At 31.5% G+C, this 26559-nt stretch overlaps 5 protein-coding genes across 6 annotated transcripts in view; 2 read left to right on the top strand and 3 right to left on the bottom strand.

The window, feature by feature from the left end:
- Positions 1-1206, bottom strand: part of LOAG_03829 (hypothetical protein) — a 2590-nt gene extending 1384 nt beyond the window's left edge. The window contains exons 1-2 of the mRNA XM_020446425.1: positions 1018-1206; positions 592-679 (exon numbers count right to left, since the gene is read on the bottom strand). Of these exons, the coding sequence (XP_020303235.1) occupies positions 592-679; positions 1018-1142 (213 nt within the window). The 5' untranslated portion in view covers positions 1143-1206. The remainder of the gene's footprint in view (positions 1-591; positions 680-1017) is intronic.
- A 214-nt stretch (positions 1207-1420) lies between these two features.
- Positions 1421-3764, top strand: LOAG_03828 (hypothetical protein). The gene is made up of 5 exons (XM_020446424.1): positions 1421-1502; positions 1806-1878; positions 2436-2627; positions 3001-3246; positions 3492-3764. Exons 2-5 carry the CDS (start codon positions 1864-1866, stop codon positions 3705-3707), a joined length of 669 nt encoding a protein of 222 aa, XP_020303234.1. The 5' UTR covers positions 1421-1502; positions 1806-1863; the 3' UTR covers positions 3708-3764.
- A 1067-nt stretch (positions 3765-4831) lies between these two features.
- On the top strand, positions 4832-10246 carry LOAG_03827 (leukotriene A4 hydrolase). The gene is made up of 11 exons (XM_020446423.1): positions 4832-4986; positions 5711-5847; positions 6261-6438; positions 6787-7067; positions 7352-7531; positions 7857-7953; positions 8031-8150; positions 8308-8525; positions 8894-9041; positions 9354-9550; positions 10057-10246. Exons 1-11 carry the CDS (start codon positions 4843-4845, stop codon positions 10169-10171), a joined length of 1815 nt encoding a protein of 604 aa, XP_020303233.1. The 5' UTR covers positions 4832-4842; the 3' UTR covers positions 10172-10246.
- Positions 10247-10444: 198 nt separating this feature from the next.
- LOAG_03826 lies at positions 10445-15113 on the bottom strand (the record flags this gene model as incomplete). Of its 2 annotated transcripts, XM_020446422.1 has the most annotated exons (14): positions 10445-10757; positions 10826-10927; positions 11278-11374; positions 11566-11645; positions 11741-11922; positions 12083-12151; positions 12473-12638; positions 12784-12941; positions 13062-13127; positions 13516-13624; positions 13777-13820; positions 14070-14161; positions 14407-14495; positions 14908-15113. In XM_020446422.1, the coding sequence occupies 12 exons, from the start codon at positions 14979-14981 to the stop codon at positions 11343-11345; spliced, it is 1161 nt and encodes a 386-aa protein (XP_020305123.1). The 2 variants fall into 2 exon arrangements, with proteins under 2 accessions (XP_020305123.1, XP_003139411.1); XM_003139363.1 differs by lacking the exon at positions 11566-11645 and having other exon boundaries at positions 10686-10757; positions 14908-14981.
- Positions 15114-17422: 2309 nt separating this feature from the next.
- On the bottom strand, positions 17423-24961 carry LOAG_03825 (hypothetical protein; the record flags this gene model as incomplete). Its single annotated transcript, XM_020446421.1, has 17 exons — positions 24810-24961; positions 23933-24097; positions 23422-23509; positions 23109-23288; positions 22620-22787; positions 22070-22200; positions 21255-21328; positions 20974-21122; positions 20287-20435; positions 19837-19933; positions 19360-19473; positions 19052-19154; positions 18879-18955; positions 18519-18614; positions 18178-18380; positions 17752-17863; positions 17423-17568 (listed from the first exon to the last, which is right to left on the bottom strand). Exons 1-17 carry the CDS (start codon positions 24837-24839, stop codon positions 17423-17425), a joined length of 2082 nt encoding a protein of 693 aa, XP_020303232.1. The 5' UTR covers positions 24840-24961.
- Between the last annotated feature and the right edge of the window lie 1598 nt (positions 24962-26559).

Raw genomic sequence — 26559 nt, 5'->3', positions numbered from 1 at the left:
CCTCATTATCAAAGCACTCCTTGTTCGGCAAGCAACTGCATAGCCATCAAGGATGTGTTACAGTGAAATACGCAGATATTCCGGTATCCCAACCAGTTATTAATTAAATTATATCCAACGTAATCAGAAGCTATGTGCTGTGGCTACACCCCGGTTCCTCGCTACTCATTCTTGTTTCATTCTTTCCCTCATTCGCACTCGACTTTGCCCTGCTACCGGTTGCATAAGCAACAAACATTTCCTTTAGAAATGACAATTCTTTCTGAAGTCCTTCAACCTACAATAAGATCGTAACGTTGCAAAGATGACAAAAAAAAAAAAAAAAAAGAAAAAAGGAAAAAAAAGGAAGAAAAAAGAAAAATAACAACAGAAATTAGTTAACAAAGAAGATGGAACAAATTAAAATGTTCAATAAATTCATATAAATTCTGAAAAACTATGCAAAGATGAACAAACAAAAGTAGAAATAACAAAGTTATCTAATAGCAGGTTTTAAAATTACAATTTCGATAATACTTTCCTTACGTAAAATTCTGTCTTCTAAGTTAACTTTAATAACTAAAGTGATATGTTTTAAAAACAAATAGAAACCTTTTTCTCCAGTTCAACATTCTCCTTTCTTAAATGTTCCACACGTAGCATTGTATCTGTTTCCTCTAGTCGTTTCTTTTGACGAGTTCTACAAAACTACGACTGATTTCTTTCTTTTCTTTTTTTTTTTTTTCTGAAGCAAATCAGTAAATCACTATTATAATGTAGAATCTGTTGTTCCAAAAAAAAAAAAAAAAAAAATTCTGACTACTGTCAAATAATTCTCAAACAATGAAATTATAAAATAAATAAGGAACGGAATACATTGAGCATTGAAGATTTTCGAATTAAACCATACTGAAATTTCAATTGAAACCCAATTTTTTGGTTCTGTTAAGCTAACCTTCTGCTGAAAATAATAATCAACAATGTGAAAAAAATCTTTTAAATCTAATTTAATGAGCCTAAAAAAAGAGGAAAATAAACCTGTTTACAGCATCGTTATTTCGCTTCCTCTTCAAAATATATTCTTCATCATTCAATTTATCATTATCACATGCGACAACACGTTTCCGCGTGGCACCACATTGTGACACATCCGCTGGTACCATTCTATTTGAACACGAATACCACAATAATCTAATTACTGATCATATTACCTATCGTTAATTCAAGTAAAAAGTAAACAATCAAAAATGAACTGATCGTTCATCGTACATTACATGTGACACTATCGTACTGCATATAACTCATACGTGAACAAGTTTCTTCCATCACGTAACCATTCATTTATAACCAATGAAAGATTAGAAGCCGTCACGTGATCCGTCACGTGATTACCGTTATAAGCTAACGTTACGTTTGTCGCCATAAGTTAAAACCGAAAATTAGCAAAATGATGCTGAACCTACTTAATCTTTCACGATTACATCATCGATTTATCACGGCTAATGGCTGACGTTTTCGATGACGTACGTTGCAATTACGTATGACTTATATTAGATATGACTTTTCGTTAACTTATGAATCATATTCCTATAGTGCATCTAATCCTAAAAAAAAGATTAAGAATGGGTGAAGAGACTGTAGTATATGTGTGTAGCAGAGAGTGAAAGTAATATCTGAAAGTATGATGAGAAAATAGCAGAGAATACGATGATCTATAAAAGAACCGTTGTTAGAGATTGAAAAGATTTGTATGAGAGCAATAACAATATGATTATAATTGGAAATAACTTTGTAAAAATATCAAAATTTACTTGTATATTTTTTAGAGCAAATACTTTGATTAGTGTAAACAAATATTGATCAAACTGGAAACGATCAATAAATATGGCCAAGATTTCTGTGAGTTTCCACTTTTTTTTTTTTCTTTTTAAATTAGCAAAAGAAAATGAAATGGAAATGAATGAAATAAATGAGCACAGATGGATGATTATTCTTTATTTCGTCATATATTGAAATATTTATTTTTGAATATTTTGTTTGTTTATTTTTTATTTTTTATTTTTTTTTTCTTATTTATTTCTTTCTTATTTATTTTTTGTTTATTTTCAGCTAATTTGTATTTTTTAAAATTTGAAAATTGAAATTATAATTTGTAATATAAAATTTTAGATGAAAATTATTGAAAATTACACATTTTTTTCTTTTTTTTGAAAGAATGCAAAAGTTTTGATTTTTCTCAATAATTTTATAAATGATTAAGCATCAAAGACAAGTTTTAAAATTAAGTGAAATTTTAAAGATTAAAGAAAATCTATTGTTTATATTTTTAATAGAACGTTTAATGTTAACTTCTTTAAATACTTTCTAACAGACAACGGTTCATACTTACTGAAATAATCATACAGTGTTTTTTTGATTAGTTTCTAATTTTATTTGAAATTACACTAAAATTTCAGGAATGTAATAATATGAACGAGAAGAAGGAGGATGATGACATGTCACATTTCGTGCGTGAGTTAAAATTTGGCGAAAATAAATTAAAAATAAGACAACGATGCATTGGACATGTTAGTTGTGTCGTTTGGGATAGTGCTATTGTAGCTTGTCATTATTTTATTCGACATCAATCATTCTGGAAGAAAAAAAAGGTACTTTATACAATTTTAGCTCTGTTTATTTATGATTATTGTAAAAATTCTGATTATTGATATTGATATGGAAAGGAAGATTCGATTAAAAATTATAAGTCTGGCTAAAAAATATGTAGACGATAGAGAAGGCATTTAAATTTCACTGAGAAGATAAACTGATGCTTTGTTGGAATAAAAAGATCCTGAAGTTTTTTTAATTCCTGATGCTATAACATCAAAATCCTAGTTGGATTACTGTTGTAGTAATTATTCAGGTAGTCGTTTAATTTCAATTTTCACTGATATGATATCGATTTTCTAACTTTTATCGATGTGGGAGTAATCAATGGGATTGTAAATGGGAATTTCCAATGATATATTTTATCACCAGGTTCTAGAACTTGGTGCTGGAACAGGAGTGTGCAGTATTCTCTTAGCAGCATTAGGCGCAGATGTTGTGGCAACTGATTCATCAGAAGGAATTAATTTATTGGAACGAAATATCCAAGAAAATCAGGAAATGATAACAAGAAATGAAGGTTCTGTTAAAGCTGAAGTTTTGGATTGGAATAATCCATGCGATAAATCGCTATCATTCGACGTTATTCTAATGGTTGATGTTATTTACTACTTAGGGGTAAAGTCATTCTTTTTATCATTCTTGATTTAATTGGTATTTCTAAAAGTATGATCTGCTGGTATGAGTAGAACTGACTTTTAGCTGTAGATTCTTATGCTATTTCACTTATCAATCACTTACCATGTTTTTATCAAACTATGAGCAAGACGTGGAAAATCAAAAGTTACTCACTGAAAAGCATGATTGTTAACAGTTTTATATGCACCACAAAATCATGGTTAAAGCTTTGCATTCGGATTCAGGCATTAGAAGGACTTGTTAAACTAGTATTACGATCAGATGCGGCAATGATTATTTGTTGTTACGAAGTACGCGATATTGGAGAACCGAAGATTGCTCAAGAACGATTTTTTGAAATGATATCTCCTTTTTTTGGTATTTATCCAGTAGCAGATGAGCATTTAGATGATATATATAAATCACCAGATATCAAAGTGCTACGTTTAGTACGGAAGTGATTGCAATCATCCTTGATTTAATTATATTTGGAAACGGGCAGTTATATGTTTTTTTTTCAAGTGAGTGATTTTCAATTTTTTTTCAAGCTAAAAATATTATTTGCATGATTTTTATTTAAGAAATTAATCAGTTTGCAATGATTTTGCTTGATTAATTTTATCGGATTACTGAATCGTTTTTTTTTTCGTCTGTCGTTTGATAATTTTTTTCGCCAAGTTTCTTTTTGTTTACTGAGAATTTCAGTAAAGTTTATTTCAAATTTTTTCTGGTAACTTTAAATATTACACTTTCGTTCACCAGTTAAGAAAAGTTAATGACTGAATGAAAATTAAAAAAAAAAAAAAAAAAACTGGTGAAGAAATAGAAATCATTCGAAACCAATTAATTATATGCTATTGTTAACTGAAACAGAATTTGTATTGTTGTTTGTTGTGGAGAAAAAATCAAATTCAAAAACAAAGATTTAGAACTATCCGTATTTACTATCCCGTTATCGGTGATATATGTATTCAATCCGTTTTATATGTCGATAATATATTTGCAAAGGTGACGAATAATGCCACTGCAAAAAATGTGCGTGGAATTTATGTTTTACATATTTTTCCTTTGTCATTATTTGACTATTTTACAACTTCTTTGTATCGTATTTGTTATTTTTTTTTTTAATTTTAAACTAATATTTATGATTATCAAATTACTGAAATTTGTTAGGATATTCAGATGCATACTTTTGCCATCAGTGAAATCATAGTCAAAAAACGAATTAATTTTGAAGATTCAAATGAATTCATCTTACTTTTTGATCAAAAACAATCTTTGACATAATGACTGCTTTGAAAAATTTAATAAAGTTGATACTTAATATCTTGCATGAGAGTCTGTTGAAAATAATGCTATAAAATCATGGCAGTGTTGCACACTCATTGATTTCAGATTTTCGGATTTTGTTGATAGTAATGTTGATAATTTTCTTCTCTCTTTAATTAGTGGATAGAAATTTTTCACTCACATTTTGACAAATAATCTATTTAAATAATTTATACAAGTGTTTTTTACGGTAATTTCAATGAAGTAAATTATGGTCAGAGCGAAAATTTTTGATATTTATAGATTCATTTTTTTTTTTCAGAGATCATGTACGATCCATCATCCAGTGCTAATATCAATGAAGCGACAGTTGACCATTTTTCGTTGGATTGGACAATAGATTTTTTTAAATTTCAGATATCTGGAAGTGTTGTTTTATCGATACATATCATCAAACCAACTGATAAAATTGTAATAATTTTTCATTTTACAACATTCACTTTTAAACGATTTATAATTTCAATAAAATTTGTTTCCAATTCCATTCACGTCCATTTCCTCAAATTTTTCAAAAGTTTATATTCTTTGCTCAATAATTGATAGTAATAAGATGCTTAATGTCATGCTACATTTCGAATTTTCCTCATTTTTCATTTATTCTCATCGAAATGAGAGCAGGATTATCCGATTGCCCAGTTAGTATTTCAATTGATGATAGCATGATCATAATTACTTATACAGTTCTATAAAATGTTCCGAGAATGTAGGGATGAAATCACTCCTTTCTAACCCATTCATTGATTAGGTTTTGGGTGATCCAACTTTCATATTTTTTAAAATATTTCGGAAAGATTTATTTTATTTCTGACTACTTTCTAAAGTCCTTATCGGAATTCTGGAAATTACAGCAATCCTATACTTATAGGTATGGAAATAATAGAGAAAATAATAATTTTTGTTGATTTATACAAATTATTATGAACCAGTATAATCCTGAAAGCTTAATAGTGTTAAGTCTTGGTACATTTATATCTGAAACAAAATTTTTGCTGAATTTGAGAAAAAACACTTAAGACTATAGGATTTTTCCTACTTTGTTTTCCTATTTTCCTACCTTTCGATTTTTTAGTATTGCTACATTATTGGCATTGTTAATAGTACCGAAATTAATTCAATGACTAAATAATATTTCCAGATATTAGATAGTCAATCGTTGGAAGTAGCAAGTATTAAAGCGGATAATGAAATCGTCAACTACCGCGTGGAAAATGCTGGCATTTTAGGTGAAAAAATTATAATCGATGTGGGTAAACGAAAAGATGGAGACAAATTGTAAGTTTATCAAGTAATTAAATACTTATTGATTGCAGATTGTAATTATTTAATTGATTTCTTGCGGGCATGGTTAATTGGATTTTCAAAATTTTTTACCTATTTTTATCTCCTGAAAATACTATTAACATGTCGAAATATTCCATGGCAGTCATTATCAGTGAAACGCTTATGAGTTTAGGTAAAATTTCCTGAAAAAGATTTATTGAATCCTTGTGAATTTTAATTTATTCCGCGACTGGTGTAGTAAAAGCGAACTATTCTCGTTAATTCAGTATGAATTTATCCTTGCAAGTTATAAAGTAAAAATTTAAAACGACGAAGGGACTCAATCACGTCTCAATCGTCGATTGACAAAGCTCTTTGCTAATATTCTGAATTATTAAATAGTAAATTTGCCATTTTAATTTCAGTAATCTCAGCGTCATCTATAATACGGGTGAAAAATGCTCAGCGTTGCAGTTTTTGAAAGCCGAACAAACAGTCACAAAAGCGAAACCTTATTTATTCAGTCAATGCCAGCCCATACATGCTCGTTCAATAGTACCATGCATGGATACACCTTCCGTGAAACAGACCTACGATGCCATGGTAAGATTATTCGTTTTTTTTTTTTCCTTTGAACCATGTTACCGGATTTCGTTTTTTATTTTCAAGTTCAAGCACTCAGATTATTTTGAATTTTCGCTTTCCAGTATTAAGACCAGAATATCTTAATTTTAATCATATCAAACCTTGATATTAATCTCGATACGTCAAAATTGCATTTTTTTTTTTGCATTTACGGAAATTTGGCTTGTTTTTTTTTAATTTTCTGTATTTTTAAACTACTCAAATAATTTAGACGTCGTCTTCATTCTTAAATGACTTTTTTGCTCCCGTTTTTTATGCATAATGTTTACAGTAAGGCAAAAAAATATTTTTCTTTTCTTTTTTCAGGTAGCTGTCCCCAGTGATTTGATGTGTTTGATGAGTGCAGTTGCCATAGGCCAACCGCAAGAAGTTGGAAAATTAAAGAAGTATTCATTCAAGCAATCAATACGAATACCTTCCTATCTTTTGGCTATTGTTGTCGGATTAATGGAGAAACGAGATTTGAGCATACGCTGTGCAATTTGGGCTGAACCGACAGTAATCGATAAAGCGTTTTATGAATTTGGTGAAACGGAAAAAATCCTAAAAACTGCTGAAAATTTAATCGGAAAATATGAATGGGGAAGGTAAATGAAATGAGCCATGTTTATTACTTTATGGTTTTAATAGTTTATATATAGTCTTCGCTAAGTTATACCACTTACCTCTATTTTACCATTTCGTTCCTTTTGTTGGCTTATATACTGAAAATGATAAATTTTATTTGATTAACAAATTCACTTTAAATCCAATCATTCTTTCTCCGCTCATTTTGAGAAAATAGTAACTTCAGTTTGGTTCGACTGACTAAATGCATAAAATTACTGAAGGATCATAGTTGATAACAAATCCAGTATATTAGCAATATCAGGTATGATTTGGTTGTGCTTCCATCGTCATTTCCATTTGGTGGCATGGAGAATCCGTGTTTAACATTTGTAACACCGACATTATTAGCTGGTGATCGATCGGCAGCTTATGTGATAGCTCATGAAATTTCACACAGCTGGACAGGAAATTTAGTCAGCAACGCTAATTGGGAACACTTTTGGTAAGTGCTTATTGACGACAAAGTTATGCCTTTGATGAACGCTCAATTAGTATCATAGTTCATTGTGGATTTAGTTAAACTATTTTCACTTTCCAAGATATTAGTAGAAATTTATTTTCATACAGCACTGAGTAAAAAACCCAATGAATTAACCATTCACTAATGAATACTTGTTGGATAAGCAGATTAAGCTAAAATTTGATACGATGTTAATTGGAATATTTTGAACGGAAGATCTCGAAGGTAATACTTTTCAGTTCGTAATAGTTCTAAACGGATGAAAAACTTTCATTATTTTTATAGCATGACATTTACTCTTTTTCAGGCTAAACGAAGGCTTCACTACATTCTTGGAACGTAAAATAGTAGGAGAACTTGAAGGAGAAAAAGAACGACAGTTTCAGGCTCAATGTGGTTGGGAAGTAAATTTTTATTTTTATTTATAGGGTATATATTGATCATTCATCTGAGTCACTGACTGAAAATATAACAATTTCAGGAAGGTTTGGTGAGTGCTGTTAAAGAACAGTATTCCGATGACCATCCACTTACAAAATTAATACCGGATTTGCAAAATAGAGATCCCGATGATGCATATTCATTGATCCCGTACGAAAAGGTTTATTTTATTGATTTGAAATAGTCAAGTATGACTTATTGCTTCACATTTATCGAAAATGCAAAGTTAGATCATAGGAATGCATGAATTAAATTGCTTCGACTTTATTTTCCGGGCGTTCCGAATTATTTTTGATTTTTTTGTTTACTACTTCCAGGGATCGGCTCTTCTCATGGTTCTTGAACAAAAACTTGGTATAACTCAGTTCGGTGGATTCCTGAAGAAGTATATTGAGAAGTTTGCTCAGAAATCAATAGTAACTGATGATTGGAAAGCTTTCTTATATCAGTATTTCTTAGATAAGAAGAATATACTTGATGCTATTGATTGGGATAATTGTTTATATGATACAGGAATTCCCAAGATAAAACCGCTGTAAGTTAAAAAAGTTTACTATCTAGTTCTCTTGAAAAATTTTGAAAATTTAGTGCATAATAATTGATTTTTCAAAACTCGTTCCTTGAAGACTCAAACACCGTTTTTCTGCATGTAAGCCAAAATGCCATTTTTTGTCTCTTGCCTTGAAAATTTCCAAATAATGGAACTTATAAGCTTGAATAAATCTGTTCTGATCAAATAACCCGCAATAGAATCAAAAGATTGAAATCACACAATTTTTAAGCGTATATTCTCCTGTTATTTGAAAAATCTAATCCGTAAGAATTAATTCATATTAATGTCCTCAAAATTCAAGGGAATTACACTTTTGCTCATTTCTGAAAATTTTTTTCTTTACCTTACAGATTTGATAATACAGCTATGCGTGAAGTCGTCGCATTGGCAGAGGAATGGGCGAAGATGAAAGATTCTGAAATAATGAATATCGATAATTCGAAATATCTCTCTCTTTCTACATTACAGAAAGAGAAAGTGTTGAGTCATTTACGATTGGTTAGTTTTCAATCATCAGTTAATAAATACCACATTTATTTCTTCAATCCAGTTGGCAATATTATTTCTGTATGTTTCAAATTAGTGCATCCAGATAAATCCAAGTAAGCAATGTTGTCATTTTGGAGTATTCCTGTCACAGCAAGAAATTAATGGAAGGATAAATTGAGGAAGAGGGAGAGAGGTGGGGAAAAAAAAGAAGGTAATGGAAAACAAGATTGAAAGCGATAGTTTGAAGTAGTTGGAGTGCAATTTACAAACCATTTACTTTACGACCGCTTAATCATTTCATTACTCAGATATAATTTGCAGGCAAAAGTGCCACCACTTTCACATGCAAAATTGGCACGTCTGGATGAGGTGAATCAATTCTCGAAAACCGGAAATTGTGATATTTTATCGAGTTGGATTCAATTATGTTTAAAAAATCACTGGAAAGACATCATACCAGTTGCTTTCGACTTTGTCACACAACAAGGTCGAATCAAGTATGTAAGACCGATTTACAGGTAAATCTTTTTATGCTGTTTTAAAATTATAGAAGTCATTTGTCTAGAATTTCCGCGGAATTATCACTAGAGGAAATATTTTTGTTGTTGATAATGAAAAGATGAATTGGAAAATCGAAACTGAAGATATGAGTGGTTAAAATTGTTGAAAATGAAAGAATCTAACTTCGAGGAAACTTTTAAATCCCAATTCTCCTACCCTAGATATTGTTTGCTTCACTATCATTTTAATTTTCAAATTTAATGTGGGCATCTTTAACAATAATCTCAGACTTTAAATTTCAAGTTGTTACAAACAAATACTCAGATCGCCATTCATCGGCATATTTTCATATCAGCCAACTGTGAAATTCACTTTGCTTCGTTTAATTTCTTTTTTTTTAATTTGCCTCACTTGTACTTCTACATTCAAACTTTATTTTTCACACGAGTTAATTTTTTGTTCGAAGAGCAATATTTTTTTTTGCTTTGGTTGTGGAAATTTTAGATCATTATCTTCTCTGCAGGGATCTGTTCCTTTGGTCAGAAAGTGCTGGTCGTGCAATTGAGTTATTCATGAAAAACGCACCATCGATGCATCCAATTACAGTATCAGTCGTGGGAAAATTAATCCCGAAGTGAATCTCATCTGATGGAAAAAACAAAAATATCGTAACAGTTCCTTCCATTTTTTATTTTATATCATTTTTTCATAACAGTTTTTTTTTATTTTTTGCCATAAGTGGAGTTATGGTTTTGGTTTTAATGATTTCTCTTTTCTTATTGTTGTGATTTCGAGATCTGTTAATTTGTCCTTTTGTTGGCATTTTTTCTGATTTTTGTACGGTCTTTTTTAAATAAATGGCATGCGTTTTCACTAATTTTTTCGATAAAGTAGTTGACTTAGAAATAGTCGTCCTGATTCTCCATTTTATTCTTATGCTACCATGATGTATAATTACTGTTTGGCAGATATATTCTAGACATTTAATTAACGAAACCTACTTCTTCCTTAAAGATAAAGAAGCGGTGACCAGATCGTCACGAAAACTTCTGAAAACTTTCGGATTTCAGAAATCCCATAAAATTATCAAGAATAACAACAATCAAGTATCGTAGCAGATTTTAAGCGAACATTTCAAATGTAACGAGTATTTCACAATTCTTCCCAATCACCAGGCAACTTTTCACGCTTACCAAGACCAACCAAAGCGGCCAGTGCTGCCACCTGAAATTGATCAAATCCATCAATTGGTAAAACGAGATGGTTAATTAGTGAAACGAAGAAGCAACTACCTGTTCGGCCATTTTTTTGTTTGGTTGTCCAATGCGCGATGAGAATTTTCTACTATCAACTTCAATGGTCGCCTCATATCTTTTGTCAGTCGCACGAAGCTTCTGAAATCTATCAATGTTTAGTGTTAAGAATTTGGAAAATGCAAGTGGTACAGCTTTTTAGGGTTCAGATGAAAGAAAGATTATGAATAAAAAAAAAATGCATGTGTTGTTCGCCCCAACATTTTTCTTGTTGCTGATCCCATTCATTGCTAAGCAAAATGTCCTGTCTTCTGCTCTTGGTGAAGTACTTTCTTTATTAATTCTTGCACAGAAGAAGAGAAACAAAATTTCTACAGTCCTAGAAACGTGATAAAAATTAGTATCCTCAAAGCTTAGTACCTTAAACTATACTATTCTTCAAAAGTCTATAAATGATTTGGTTAAACTTGATAATAGTAATTATAACCTACGCATTGGTAAACCGGTCGCTTGATTCCACTTTCATCACAAAAAGCATTTAAGATACATTTCGGAGTTACCGCTCCACTTCTATCTTTAAGTCGCTTACTAAACAATCACTGTGAACATTTTTAAGAAATAACAGCAAATTCTCAAAGAAATTAATAGAAGTCTCTGCCACTTATACAGTATTTATACATAAATTATCATAGATTTTGCTAGTGGATAGATGGAATGACTTGATTCGTTATGTTAGCCTTTTATAGCATTTCAACGTAAACAGGATATTGACATGATACCATGGGAAGAGATATTGCATCGCAAAACCGGACAGCAAGATGGCATCCCAATATTTAAAGATCCAAATAAAGACGGGTTCCTGGTAATGAATAAAACTGGTCAAGAATATAACTATTTCTAATAAATTGTTTGTTGCGATAATTTCACAGAAACATAATAATCCTGAAAACTTACGGTGGAAATGTGAGATCAATAAAACTTATTCCCGTTTCACTGTCCACTTCAAATCTTCGCTTTTGCGTTGCTCGCCTTCCAATATTTTTATAACACTGATACGTATCACTAATGGACCACGCTTTACAGATATCTGAAACACTTCCTGCTAAGACAGTTTCCCGCCCACGTTCATCAGTTTCCTGAAAATTATACTTTAAAAAGTTGCATTTTACGGGCATATTTACGAAATACTTCGAAGAATTCCGAGAGTTATCAAAATTACTAACTATCTATTGAGGTATGCAAACATAAAGACGGACATTACTTAACAGACCAAAGAGAACTGCAGTAAATTGATACCTGTTTAGATCCAAGAATCCTCTGTACCACATATTTTGTTGAGGTAAAGTTTTCATCATATTTGCAAGCCTAAAATATCAAAAAAATCAGATTTAATTTTCCACTAAATTTCAACTTTAAAAAAGGAACGAAAACAACAGAAGGAATTTTAAAGGAAATAAGAGAGCTCAGTCAATGACTGCGATGCTAACTATAAAACGTAACAATATATGAATAACTTTTAAATTTATCATCAGCATAATGAAAATTCGAAAATTTTAGTAAGTTATGCAAAACAAACTGCACTTCCTCACATATAAGATCTACACAAATTTCTTACTAAATGAATTATTAAATTTGACAGTATTATTCGATTTAAAGAAAATTCAAGAAAAATTAAGGGACGATTACCATTTCTAGAAATCCGCATATTTCTTCCTCGAATGATATGAAACCTTTGGGACGAAATATACTCGGGTTACTGAGAGCTTTTCTTGCTATCATCACACTACTTGCACCACTTTGTTTCCAAAACCTCATAATATCTGCATATTCTTTAATTGAACCAGAGAATCCACTAAAATACAACGTGAGAGAATTGTAAAACTTTTTTCGAAATGGAAACTAGTTAACTAGAGTTTTACAAAAAGACAGATATGGATTTAGCTATTCTAGGCTTGTCGTATGAATGACAACTTCATCACCATCTCCATCTAGCTTACTTCGCAATAACTGGCACAGAAACTACTCGAGTAACTTCATGAATTTCATTTAGACGATTCATATCACTTTGTCTTTCACTTCTACGTCGACCATGTATACCAATTGCCGAAACACCACATCTTTCGAGCATTTTCACAAATTCGAGCGTATCCTCCCGCTAGAAGCATAAGATGTATAAAATTGAACCATCTAAATCATCAGTGGATGAAACCAAAACCTTCCTTTAGACACAAAGAATGTGCCAGACTGATGAAAGTACTTTCTAACTCATGTATACCTTATCTAAGACACGCATTTTGCAAGAGACTGGAATTGTTGAAATGGAAACACATGTCTGTACTATCTGAAATTCCAAATCATATCAGAATTTTAGATGTTTATAGGTTTCATTACATTAGATGAAATAAACATATACCTTTATGCATAATATTAAATGGGCTTCAAATTAAATTTTAGTTGAAACTGATAAAAAACAAATAAATACGCCGTGCTTTTCGAATGGAAAGAAAAAAGAACTCTCCAAAATATTTCATAAAACAGCATTTCTGCTGACAATTGTACTGATAACTTCTTTTTCCCACAAGATACATGCTTACTAAATCCATATGAAGCTCAACTGAAATCAGCAACTAAATATTGCCAATTTTTCAAACATGTATCCCGCCAATAACTTTGTTAATATAATTTAAACCTCATTCAGGAAAACGTGAAAATAAGGTGACAACCTGTACCTCTTTCGCCCTTTCAGGACTTCCTAACAAAGCAGCACCCATACCCCCAGCTATGGAAAATGGTTTCGGACATCCCATGTTGATGTCAATTGCCGCTACATCGTTTTCGCTAAAAAGAAATTAAAAAATATTATTCAAATTTGAATCATAATAAATCAATTTATGAGAAAAGAGTTGGAAAAGAGATCCCACGGCTGAAAAAAATTTAAGAATAAGGAAAAAGCAGAAAATAAAAAAGAAAGATGAAATTAATAAACATACACTTTTTTAACGACATTCGCTGCTCTCTGTGCATCATTTGTTCCCTAGAATAAAATTTTGACTTTACTTCTTCCTTGTGTACAGACCATGATTCCATCTTTGGAATCTTACCCCTAAATGACAAAAAGACTTTCCCATAAGCACTAAGAATTATTGTCTCTTACAGCATATTGCACATGAAATGAATTTATGATTTTAACTAGATGCCAATTATCAAATCAAATTGTCAGATTAATTCCAGCAATGTATAGTTTGCTTTTAAGTAGTTCTTCAGAATGATTCATATGACTTACAATCTGTAAGACACATTTCTGTTTCTCAATTCGATTACATATCCTCAAAACGACGTCATCTTCATAGGTATAATCAGTTGTTCCAAGTATATCTGTAATTATTCTTTTCAAACCTTCAATTATAATGCAGTACATTCTTTTCTTTTTCTCAGCATTGCAGCTGGTTTCGAAAAAAATTCAAACCTCTAGTATGAATATTCAAAATTCTTTTTAAAGTCTACTTTCTCGAAGTTTTTTGGAATTTTTGAAACAAATTTAGAAGATAAACATTTGTTTATCTGGAATAAGTCTGATCTTACTGAAAGTAATAAAATATTTGAAAGTTTGCAATTGTTACCATTTATTGTTCGTTGAGAACCTAACAATTTCTGATCAATGATTTCCTCTGTATACACTAGATCAGCACCATACTCCAGTGCCAAAGTTCTGCAAGAAAAAGATCTGATAAGAAAAAATATTACGATAGTGAACTTTACTTTTTGCAAATATATTAAAATTTTATCACTTCTAAAACTAGAATATTACCCCTCCACTTATAAATTACTTGAAGGTTTAAACAACAATCATGATGACCATTTTCTCCAAAGCAAATGGTATGACAGAACAATTCTTGATCATTTAACCTCATCACATAATATTACCTGTGGCAATTGATTTTTTGGAAATTAACATTTCATTCTTCACTACCACCGTCAAGATATAATTGGAAATATTTTTGGGAACATCAATTTATGAAATTAGTTTATACAACTAATAAAAAATAGCTACGATTGGATAAACTTTAACTCCGAAGAGGAAAATATCACCACTGATTCAGAGACATAAAGATATGACAAACCTGAGTGGTGTTCTACCAGCTCGAACCATAGGAGCCAATATCAATTTCTTAGCATACAAACCACCATCAGCCATAACCGCGCAAAACTAGATCTTATAATTTGGCTAACATCTATGTGCACTTGTTCGGTATAAGTTTAGCATGAAATCCAAGAGTGAATCCGAGGAAGACCTATCACACGTCATAAATCTGTGAAAATCCTGGAATGTTGTCATAAACAATGGAATATTGTCATAAACATAAACAATATATACTACGACTCGGAATACCAACTACTCTTTGTTCCTAAATCCTCCTGATTGAAATTTTTAAATTTCTGTCCAGTCTTAAAAGAAATTGGGAAGAGAAAAAGGCGACAACTGTTGTGCAAACAGTGCATAAGTACCACAGTAATAATATGTAATATTTCCCAAATCAATATCAGTGGAACTCATTGATTACCTATACATACACCGAAATATTCAGTAGTAGAATTCTTCTAATATGAAAATTGGAATTCGATAAGACATTTTAAAATACGCATAATTGCGTTATTCGCTATTGCGGTATAAAACAATCATGTAAAACAATCAAGAATATTTCGCTAAAAAATTTTTATTCACACGATTTATGTATCCATATAGAAAAAGCTTTTTGTTCATTTCCATTTGAAGCGATGACAAACTTAAAAATGGAAAAAAAGAAACAGAGACTGCAGGAAAACCTCCAAAATTGTCAGAATTCAAAAATGAAGCCAAATTTGAAATTGAAACCGAAAAAGCGATCAAATATATGACTAATGCAGAATATATTCAAATATATGCATGTATATTACATATACACTCTTAGGAAAAAATGTTACAAAAGGAAAAAAGAGTACCATAATCTTCGAAAAGAAAGAACGAACTGAAAAAAAAAAGACAGAAATGCGTTTAAGAAATGAATTACATGTGAACTTTGCAATTTGACCAGAGAGAAGAAGAATGAAGCCAAAAATTCTCTAACCCGGAAAATTCGGAAAACTTTTCCTGAAATTGAATTTTTCTAGGCAATGAATTAAATCTGCATATTCCGGGAAGGATAATAACATAATCTTGTATGCCAAATATCGGTAACTAAAAGAAAATAGCACATGATAGAACATAAGCAATGCGGTTTAGAAAAAAAAAAAAAAAGGCATCGGATGCAAATAACTGCTAGATCTGCACGAAAAATGAATATTAAGAATAGCTACATGGGATAGGAGAGCCATTTACAGTTTGAATAACTTTGTTTGTTTTTAAGTCATTTGCAGTTCAAATTAAAACTTGAAAAATAGAGAAGTTGAAATTAATTCTTACCCAAAAAAAGTCAGGAATATATTTACAAAGCAACAAAATTTCTTCGAAAATAATTGAAAATTCAAATGAATGTCTAGTGAAACATTATTTATAGTACTATCGCTACTACTAATGCCGAAAATAGTAGTCTAGGACCAGAAAAAAAAGGGATAAGATGCATATAAGTTGACAAGATGCGTACAAGTTAAAGGGCTAATATCAAAACATCGCAAAAAAAAAAAAAAAAGTTAGCGATGATAGAGTGAACATCGTATGCTTAGAGCAATTCTAAGTTTTAAAACCAAGGAACGTTATTTCCGAAAAGATGACTAAAATTACTGAAAATAAAAATGAAAAATTACTTTTCAAAGAAAACGCTTAGAGATGTCACACATTAAACGTCAGTCTATTTAATCTATTCGTTGCTTTACCATAGTCCGGAGTTCATCTCAGTAAAGCTTGAGGAGAATTAATGCTTGAAAGTTCTAGAAAGGTACCTTAACTAAGCTTTGTGCCATAAATGCATTGCAATGAGTGTTTGAAAGATTTCGCTGAAGAATGAAATGAGTAAAAGTTTAGATTTCACTAAATTTTTGATTAAAAAATTTAAGTCTTTCCACCGGTAAAGGATTTGGCCAGGTGGTACAAAATCGCGCATTTGTGGACAGAGAAGCAAACTAAGAGATGACGGAATGATGAAAAAATTGTACAAACCTAAAACAGATGAATTGAGAAGGAAAAATGTTTACATAGAATAAGTAAAAAGAACTAAGGGCTACACAGAATAAAAAAGTTCACGAAAATAAAAAGACAGATGAACATTGTGATACTCGTCTGAGGTCCGATACTTCAAAAGAAATGACCGTCGAGCTCTTACCGCTTACTTTAGACTGCAGATTTAACATGACTTACTAAGAGCTTGGCTTTCATGGGATGAAAAACTTGTCTGACCATATCATCACAAGTATGATTCACTACATAATTTTTAAAATGTTTGACTGACTTCAAAGTTTAAGCTATCTTGCTCATTTTTAAAAAGAAGAAACTGAAATCCATTCCTTAGAATTTCAAGGAAATGGATTTTCTGCTGCTAATTATCTTAGTATATAACAATAATAGATAACTAAAATTTTATCGCGGCATACATTGACGGCCAAATTAAAGAATACCAAAATTCATATTAAAAAAAAAGGAAAAAACTGATAACGGGGCAAATATCAAAATTCAAGATTCTGGGCGACCAACTTATCCACATCTGCGAACACAGCAACTCCAAGTTGCATGGCCAATAAATCGCTACGAAGTTTCCGCGCAGTACGAAAATGCATTGAGAGCAACGATTCTTGCGGAAAACCCATGTGCTCTTTAAAAAAAAGAAAAAAATCGAAATTCTGTCTTTTTTTTGAAATTCCGAGTGTACAGAACGAAAATATACCATATGAAATGAGCCCTATTCGAAAGTAAAGCATAAAGCAACTAGCTTCATTGACAACCTGCACATATCATTGATTTCTCGGAAAGCCAAGGCAAAAAATGGTAAAATAACCTCGTAAGGCGCTATTTAATCCGTTAGCTGCTTGTACACGTTGCACTTGTTCAAGCAAATAGCGAAGTGATGTATCCAAAGGTTTTGTATGACATATCAAAGCTAGGATATCCTAGAAAACAAAAGCTAAACAACTAATAAAAATCATCGGGAAACATTTTGTTTTGTTCACTCTGTTCCAGCTCCTGCTGAAAGCGTTGAAAGTGAGCGGTCAAGAAATACAATGATTTCTCCTTGTCCATCTCTTCTGCTTCCATATTATAGTTATTGTTGTTCAAAAGCTATCACTGAACTTACCACCACATAATAACATTCTCCTAATTTTCTGAAGATTCTTTATTTATGCAGATGTCACTATTATTGAATTATAATCAAACGTTCCAATGCAGGTTTCATTCTCAAAAACAAAACAAAAAAAAAACCCACATGTGTCCGGCGAACCAGATCTTCCGGGGGATTTACTATTTCTTGACATAAAGAATTGATTTCTCGACCAAGTTTGAGGAGTCTTTCTATTTCTCCATAGTCCATCATATCTTTCAGATCACCACCCGTCCAACCTCGACATGAATTAAATGCTCGTTCGGCACCACCAATAACATCTTCATGTGTGTCACCACAAGATGGATCTAAATAAATCATAACAAAGTTCGAACATAACAAACTGAACAATTTGAAACTTCAAAGTTACAACAAATAACATCACTCATTTTAACAGCAAAAAAAAACATGGTAACAGCAAATGTAGTTCTGAGTTCGTGATAAACCTTGATCTTCATCAATGATAGTGGTTGCTGATGTGACTGGTTGAGATACGCCGTTCGATACAGTACCATTACTTGTTGTAGCACTTCCATTAGATGCTGGAGCAAATTTTTTACACAAAATTTGTGGGAATAATTTTCTCAAGTACCGCAATAAAGATATAAAGTCCTAGATTTTCTAAGAATATGCCAAACATCTCGTTAATTCAAAACAAGTTGAAGTCATAATTTGAATTTAACTATCAACTGCCCATTCAACTCATTCGATAACAAATCACAATTTATGCCATACTTAAGTCTTTACTGAACTTACAACAAAAGACCAAAAAAAAGCAAAACGAAAAATTGCAATTTGAATCTAACCGTGAACTGCTCCATTCGATGATGATGAGTAGACATTTGCAGCCTTATCATCAATTAATTCATCAACTGACATATTACTGAAATTTATATATGTTAATGAGCGCCACACAATGATTCTGAAAATTAGATGGTTGGGTAATAACTTAAAACAAGCAGAAATGATGATACCTTACCGAATAACAGTGCTACTCGTTTGTGCACGAGGAAATCGGCTTGAATCTGTTTGTATTCCTTCATTTCCCGTACGTGACCGACGAGTAACACATATGAAAGGCTCTAAAAATGATTTCGTATTGAAAAACTCGAAAGTACATCTTTAATAATCTCTTTTTCTTTAACACATATTATTAACTCTGTGAAACACAGCCACAGCACTCCGATAGTATGTATGAATATATATGGATATGTATAGATCTCATTTGCATATATGCATGTATTAGCTTAAGCATAAGTAAAAAATGAAACAATATTGAAAACAAACCCCATTCATCGTTGCGTCTTTTGAACGGATTAAACGTACCCAGATTTTCATTACTGGCAGTAATTGTAAATGGATGCCCCTTTCTACTATACACTTGAGCATACGAATCACCTCCTGAAAATCACTGTAATCACTTAGACATTTACATGAAGTCACATTTTGCACTGCGAATCTCTGGTCCACATTATGTCCAACGAATATTTTAAACAACAGCAAAAAAACGCTTTTGAAGTTTCCATTTCCCATGCTGCCAATTCTGTTTAGAGTCATAGACCATTGTCACACATATAAAAANAAAAAAAAAAATAGCCTTCCAGTACTCAGCAAAGTAATACCTGACTGCGCAAATAGTGCTTGGCATGTCATTATGTTAAAAAATCGCTTCTCTCCACCCTCCTATCCCATTAGCCCCAGTTTCTTTAAAATCATGAAAATATTGACTAGATCTGTCGCTGGAGAAAATACATCCATGTTAACCTGAGATTGCTGAAAGACTACTTTGTGTTGGACGAGTTTCTTCCTTTGGGGACAAATTACTAGCTGAATCACGCGAAGACACAGAAGAAATTGTAATCTGAAATTAACATTTAGTCTTATCCAATCCACTTCATGAAAGGTTCTACGAAAAGCTTTATTTTATCGACTTTTTGAAATTTTATCTTCAGAAAAAATATCACATCATTTGGTGTTGCGCTTTTCGCTAATGAACATTTTCATCACAAATTCGCTTCGGCTATATAAAACTGAATCACAATGTCAATTCACCTCCTTTCGTCCATCTAACCTTTGCTAGGTTTCAACTGTTATTCAAAAATGAATTACAATCGTAAACATACAGTGAAATTTTGCACGATATGAGAGAGGATATACAGTGTACATTACTGATAACCACTTAACAGCAGAAATGCCAAGAGAAAAAAAACTTACATTGTTTGCTTTGGCATAAATCTCCACGTAATACTGACAGTTCAATAGTAATGTCAATTCTTTATTTTGTTCCAGTAAATCCGGGCATAAAGCTCGTGCACGATCGATTGCTTTGCCAACTTCACCATCCAAAATCATTTGTTTCAATTCTGTAAACTGACACATTAAAAAAACAAGTGAAATTAATTGAGATACGGCAGTTAAGTAGACAGGAGAGAGAACTGCATGAAAAAAAAATATCATTTTACATATAAAAAATCCTATGAAATATCGAATTCTTCGCTACAGGTTATTTTGTAAATAGCAAAAAAGCAATCGCATATGAACCATTTTTATATGAAAAAACTGAATTAGATGACGTATTTGAACCACCCAACTGTTTCAATTTTCTAATTATACCCTCTCCATCGTGATTAACTGAGTGTTATGCACAATTACGTCTTAGGATAAACAGTTGGTAAGTTCACTGATAAAAAGATAAAGAAGTCCTTAAAATCGATAATATCGGTAACTGAATTTTAAGCTCTGAACGTTAAGCTATGCAACTTGATCATACGGAGTTAGTATGCCGTAACAAATTCCAAGGATTTATCAATTGCAAACTGGGGAGAAAGCAAACTGAATTTCGAACTCGAAAACATCTAAAAATGCAAAGTATCTCGAGAATTTAAAATAATATATCACAACCTCGGCGTGTTTCTAAAATATCACTTGATTCCTCTTCTCCTTTCTCCATTTGTACATCACCAGTTTCATTTAAATTCTGATCAGCATGCTTTTTAAAAGCAGTTAATGCCCTTCCATACCCTTCATGTAATAACCACGAAGATATTGCGCTAGAAATAGAGAAAATATAAGTCACGAAAACAAGGAAAAAAAGAAAGCAACTTTCATTATCCATTCTCCCATATTTTCCTTTTATCTCATCTCTAAAATCACCAGAAAGTAATTATGCATCCATTACTTACCGGTCCATCCAACCCGTTTTTGCTTGTGGCAGCACAACTTGGCATATTTGTTCATATGTATAATTGCGTGCATCCTGAAAAACTCTGATAAGTGGTTCTACATTTCCTTCTAGAGGTAACTTAACTGACAAGAAGTTATTTATCAAATTGGATAATTTGGGGAAAAAAAAACCTTTGGGAAAAAAATTTCACTTCCTTAATCTTAATAAATATTAAATGAAACAAATAATGTGAGGCTTAACATCTCGAATTTTATCGTTTTTCTTTTTTTTTTCTTCTTTTTCTTTTCTCTTTTTTTTAAAATCAATTATCAACGTGGAATTCTGAAAAATTACAGTACCATTTCATATGATTTATTCAGATATTTAGATGCACTATATCTCTTGATGATAGTGCAGATGTATGACCAATAAAGGAAAGTAGTCTTCCAAAAGAATATTCATTATAACGATCAATTAATCAACCTCGTTAATTTATTATCACTTAATTTCCTAATGTTTGCGATAAATTTGGAAATTGAATATCTCCAAATTCATTCGAAGAGTATTTATTGTGAAGTGAATTAGACTGATGCTTTTTCGATAATTTAATTAACGAAAAAATCAGTATGGTTAAACGACTGCCATTACAACCTCTTACTAATACTATCTCGCAATACTATATCGTACGCAACTCCATCATCAATAGAAAACACATTGCACTACATTTCCTCACAATTTTTGCTTGTTATTCCAGCTGACCATTTTATTACTATCGAAACAAGAAGGAACAATGGGGATGCAGAGAAATAACACTGCATGACATACAACGATGACCTTGAATTCTTGCTCAATGTCGTATTTAAAAGGATACTGTCCAAAGTTCGAATCCGCAATCGCACCATGTTTTTGAAGGCCAATCATTGGATACAAATCAACAACATTTTCAACTTCCATTATAGCAATACCTGCAATAAAAAATACGAGAATGAATAGTATAAAAGACTTTATGAACTGGAATATATTATTGATGAGAATAAACAAATGAATATCTTCTTTCACACGACAATCTGTTCTTTATTCACAATCTCCTTTTCTTTGACTAGTTCGAACAATCGATAATTGCCTTGCATAGTACCTCTACTCTTCAACATGTAATGAAACACCCAGAAAACGATTTCGAAAGTCGGAGTAACTGTGTAATGACATCATTACACACAAGTACATAAAAAAGGTCTGTTGTAAGTATGTGAAAAAGAAAATCCTTCAAGTTTCGTTATATTTACCACCACTAAGTAGATACCATATAATAAATGGTAGACCAAATTTTTAATTCGGATTTTGCAAAGAAAAAATCTGACAATCAATAAATCAAGTAGGAACTAACCCAAGTGTCGTCCATTTTTGGTAAAAAATATTGATTTTCTAACAAAGTCTACTCCACAACCAATAACATCGTTCATCTTAAATGTGGGTCCATACGCATGTCCAGTACCTGATGAGCAAAAGAAATTGCCATCGTCACCATGATAACCGTATGATGCTCTGTCCCAACCTGAATTTCATAATTATTGATTGAAATCTTTTTTCAATCGCTTAAAAATTCTAGAGATACGAAAATGCTGCCATATTGGCTAGCACAGATTATACAGTGGATGACTAAACAATCCATGGAAGTACTTTATAAGTTCCCGATCCATTTAAAATATCATGACGTAAATGATCAGTGAATGCGAAACAGTAAAGATTATATGACTCATATTTATTGCAAAAGTTTCAAGAGAGAATATTTAGGTTTTCTCGGGAAAAGAGAACAGAAAACATTTAAGCTCTATTCTTTTACTTTTTTATGCATAACATTATATGCAGCGCAAACCTGGTAATCTATTCAGATCGACATTTCGTTCACATAATCCAACACCCATACAACACTCAGCTCCACTACATACTACTGTTACTTCGAAGTAGTACACACCGCATGTTATTGGGATTGGATGATCGGTGCGCACCGCTGCAGCATCTTTTGCATTCAGCTCCTGATTGGGATCCCCACTATCTGTAGAGAAAAAAAGAATCACGAAGAATATGAAAATCTATGAATAAAAAGAAAAAATAGAGAGATTTAAAACGTTGGGATTTATGCGTTAATCAAAAAATCACTTGTTTTAAAATTTGCAAACAATACATACCAGCATAAGCAACGTTACGATAATCGTTTGTAACAACCAACGATGCCGCTTTATCCTGATGGCTCCAATGTGTTGGCAGTGGTGTTTTCTGGAACAATTACTCGAATTATGAAAATATCTGGGAGGTATTTCGTATATAATCCGACCGCTTCATTTTTTTTTATAATGCAGAAAGTGAGGTTTTGCAAAATGCATCAGTATTAGTTCGGAAAATTTAAATGATATTGCAGTCGACCACTTCCCAAGTACTACTATTTATATATAATCATCCAGCTTTTTGCTAACTACTTCAAGAATTTGGAAGACATATCCTAATCATATTTAAGTTTCACCTAAGAGATTTGCAGTATATCACAGTTGGCTATTGAGCATTAAATTTACTAGATACATCACGCAGACATATGGTGCAAGTCTGGAGAGTACACATGCAAAAACATCCATTTTCTTCAAAAGCATCGAAAAAATTTCTATATATGATCATGAAAACCTAACATAAAGCATAGTTATGCACCTTTTGGTCTACAAACGGATAAAGCTGCAGCAAGCGTTCATTGACTTCTTTAGGTCGTTCTCCCGCACATATCACTTTGTATCGTGGTCTTCTGCGCCTCATTGCTGTATCAGGACTCAAGCTTTTTACCTCAACAACATCATCCAGTGGTGCATCATCAAAATCCTGCAGAATTTATACTCCTCGAATATGCAAAAATTCCAAAAATTTATTTCATCCTTAATATACTGATTCCTAAGTTAGAATAGTGGATTGAGAATTCACATATTACTTTATACGAAAAATAGGTTATCCTAAAGTCAAAACATTAAAATTTACATTTATCGTTTTTGTTTCAGAATTTAAACTATTCAATAAAGCAGTCTTCAAACTCTATGACCTTTTCTCCAGACTTTGTTCCATTTTCCGCAGTAATGTGAACTACACGGCGCTACAATGCAAAGAATAGTTTAAGACAAATTCGGTGGAAGATTACTCCATGAAACAACGAACTGCACACTGGTAAAGAACACTGTACACACAAAAAAAAGGGTATTAAATGTAGTATCTTATAAAGATCAAATTTCTCCACTTTCATAATGAACATTCGCTCAAATTAAAATACTTAGACTTCTGCGAGTGAATCGCTTCCTAACACGTGATTTTCCTCAGCATTGCTCGCAAAAATTAGATTTCCTCAACAGGTTGCAACTTATTCGAAAGATGAACATATGGATAAATATTTAAGCAGAGAAAATTTATAATTCCGATGCATATAGGTTTCTTCCAATATTTTCAAAAAAAAAGAGTTTCCAGAAAAAAAAAGAAAAAAATCTTTCCAGATATCGATTTCATCGATAAGAAAGCTGATAAAAAGTGTTTATAATAAGAAAGTTACATTTTGTAATACTTCAACTTCCATAGCCATTTTCCTCCTTACTTTCCGTACCACGAAGTAACAACAACAACAACCGGCCACACCACCTCACAACCGGCCGATCGACACTTCTCTACCCCGGATATCTCGAGTTGCAGATTCTATCTAAAAATGAAATAATTCATGGGATCGATCGAAGGTTTTTTCAAAGTGAAGAACAAGATCTAAATATTCCAAGAAAATATTTACTCTGCTCTTTAAAATTTCAAATAATAATATCCGAATTTTTGGCTTCAAATTCATTTGACATTACTTTTTAACTTATCGTGCAGTTCAATCACCTCTTCAGAAGTGATTTATTTTACTTCATGATTTGTAGGATCGAACTGTTGTTTCGTCTTTGAAAAGTAACAAATTGTTATTTATTAACCAAAACTCTTGAATGGTTTGCGCAAAATCCAAATTTATTTATTTTCTCCTCACAAAAAGAAGAGAAAAAGAAATCCATAAAAATGACAAGGAGCATTAAAACATATTAGTGATATGCGGGTAAAATTATTTGGGAAAACGACAAGCGTTACCAAAAAATAATTTCCCGATAATTTTATATGAATGAACTTTCTGGAGTTTTCCATTCTAATACACTCTAATTCCTTGAGTTATTATCAGATCATGTAATAATGCTTACTATTAATAATGATATACTTTGAATTTACTGAATATTTTTATCGTTTTTTCTTTTTTCTTTTTTTTTTTAAGTCCAAATACCAAAATTCCAAGAAATTCATTATAAACTAGAGGAGTAACATGAAGGGAGTCCGCAAAAAAACTAAGCCAAAACCCCGCGATATCGCGGTACAATTGATTGGAATTTACAGCAGGTGACATAATTGATCGCTTGCTCCGTCAATAAACATACAAAAATTGTCTCAAAGAGATTGCACGGTACGATGGACTCAACCACATTATTGATCACCGAACTAAATATTTTGCTTTGTGCAAAGCAGCTGATTTAACTAACACAGTATGAAAGTGAGCGTGCTAAGACCCAAATGGATAACTTTAAGATTATACGGTAATGAAAGAAAGGATAAAAAAAAAGGGGTGATAAATGATAAAGCTATTTATCACCTTATCTATCACTACTTTATCATGTGTGATTAATTAGTTAACAGTATAACAATTAACACGATCGTTAATTAATTGATCATTAATAGAATACCATAAAACTATATTATTTCCCTCATTTATTATTGCATTTGTGCATTTAAAATAATAGCAAGTGAAAAATAAAAAGAGAAATGATAAGGTCTTTTATCATTATTTTTATTATTGTTTCATTATATATGATTAATTAATTATTCAAGTTATAATATAATAATTAGCATGATTGTTAATTAATGCATCATTAGTGGATGATCGTTAAATTATGTTGTTTACCTCATATACTATTACATGTGTACATTTAGTTACTATAATGATAAGAATGATAACAAATGCGAAAGAAAAAAAAACGATGATAAGATTGTTTATTATTGCAGCAAATATTTTATCATATATTGTCACATTTATACACTTATTTGTAGTGATAAGAATGATGACATACATTTCATAATGCACATAGATTGGCAAATTATCAGCTAACAAATAGTAATTTCTATCCTAACTTAACTAGATTTCATATATATATATATATATATATATATATATATATATATATATATATATATATATATATATATATATATATATATATAATATATATATATAT

This window comes from Loa loa (assembly GCF_000183805.2).
Source record: "Loa loa unplaced genomic scaffold supercont3.323, whole genome shotgun sequence".
Taxonomy (NCBI): domain Eukaryota; kingdom Metazoa; phylum Nematoda; class Chromadorea; order Rhabditida; family Onchocercidae; genus Loa; species Loa loa.
This window is presented reverse-complemented; position numbering and strand designations above follow the sequence as displayed.

What these genes read in the sequence shown, in the direction of transcription:
- LOAG_03828 (XM_020446424.1), top strand. An exon ending in CATTCTGGAAGAAAAAAAAG is followed by an intron (nt 2,628 to 3,000) that starts GTACTTTATACA and finishes TTTTATCACCAG; the next exon opens with GTTCTAGAACTTGGTGCTGG. An exon ending in ATGTTATTTACTACTTAGGG is followed by an intron (nt 3,247 to 3,491) that starts GTAAAGTCATTC and finishes ATTCGGATTCAG; the next exon opens with GCATTAGAAGGACTTGTTAA.
- LOAG_03827 (XM_020446423.1), top strand. Translation starts at nt 4,843, where the DNA reads ATGTACGATCCATCATCCAGTGCTAATATCAATGAAGCGACAGTTGAC. An exon ending in GCTAATTGGGAACACTTTTG is followed by an intron (nt 7,532 to 7,856) that starts GTAAGTGCTTAT and finishes ACTCTTTTTCAG; the next exon opens with GCTAAACGAAGGCTTCACTA. An exon ending in TGTTGAGTCATTTACGATTG is followed by an intron (nt 9,042 to 9,353) that starts GTTAGTTTTCAA and finishes TATAATTTGCAG; the next exon opens with GCAAAAGTGCCACCACTTTC.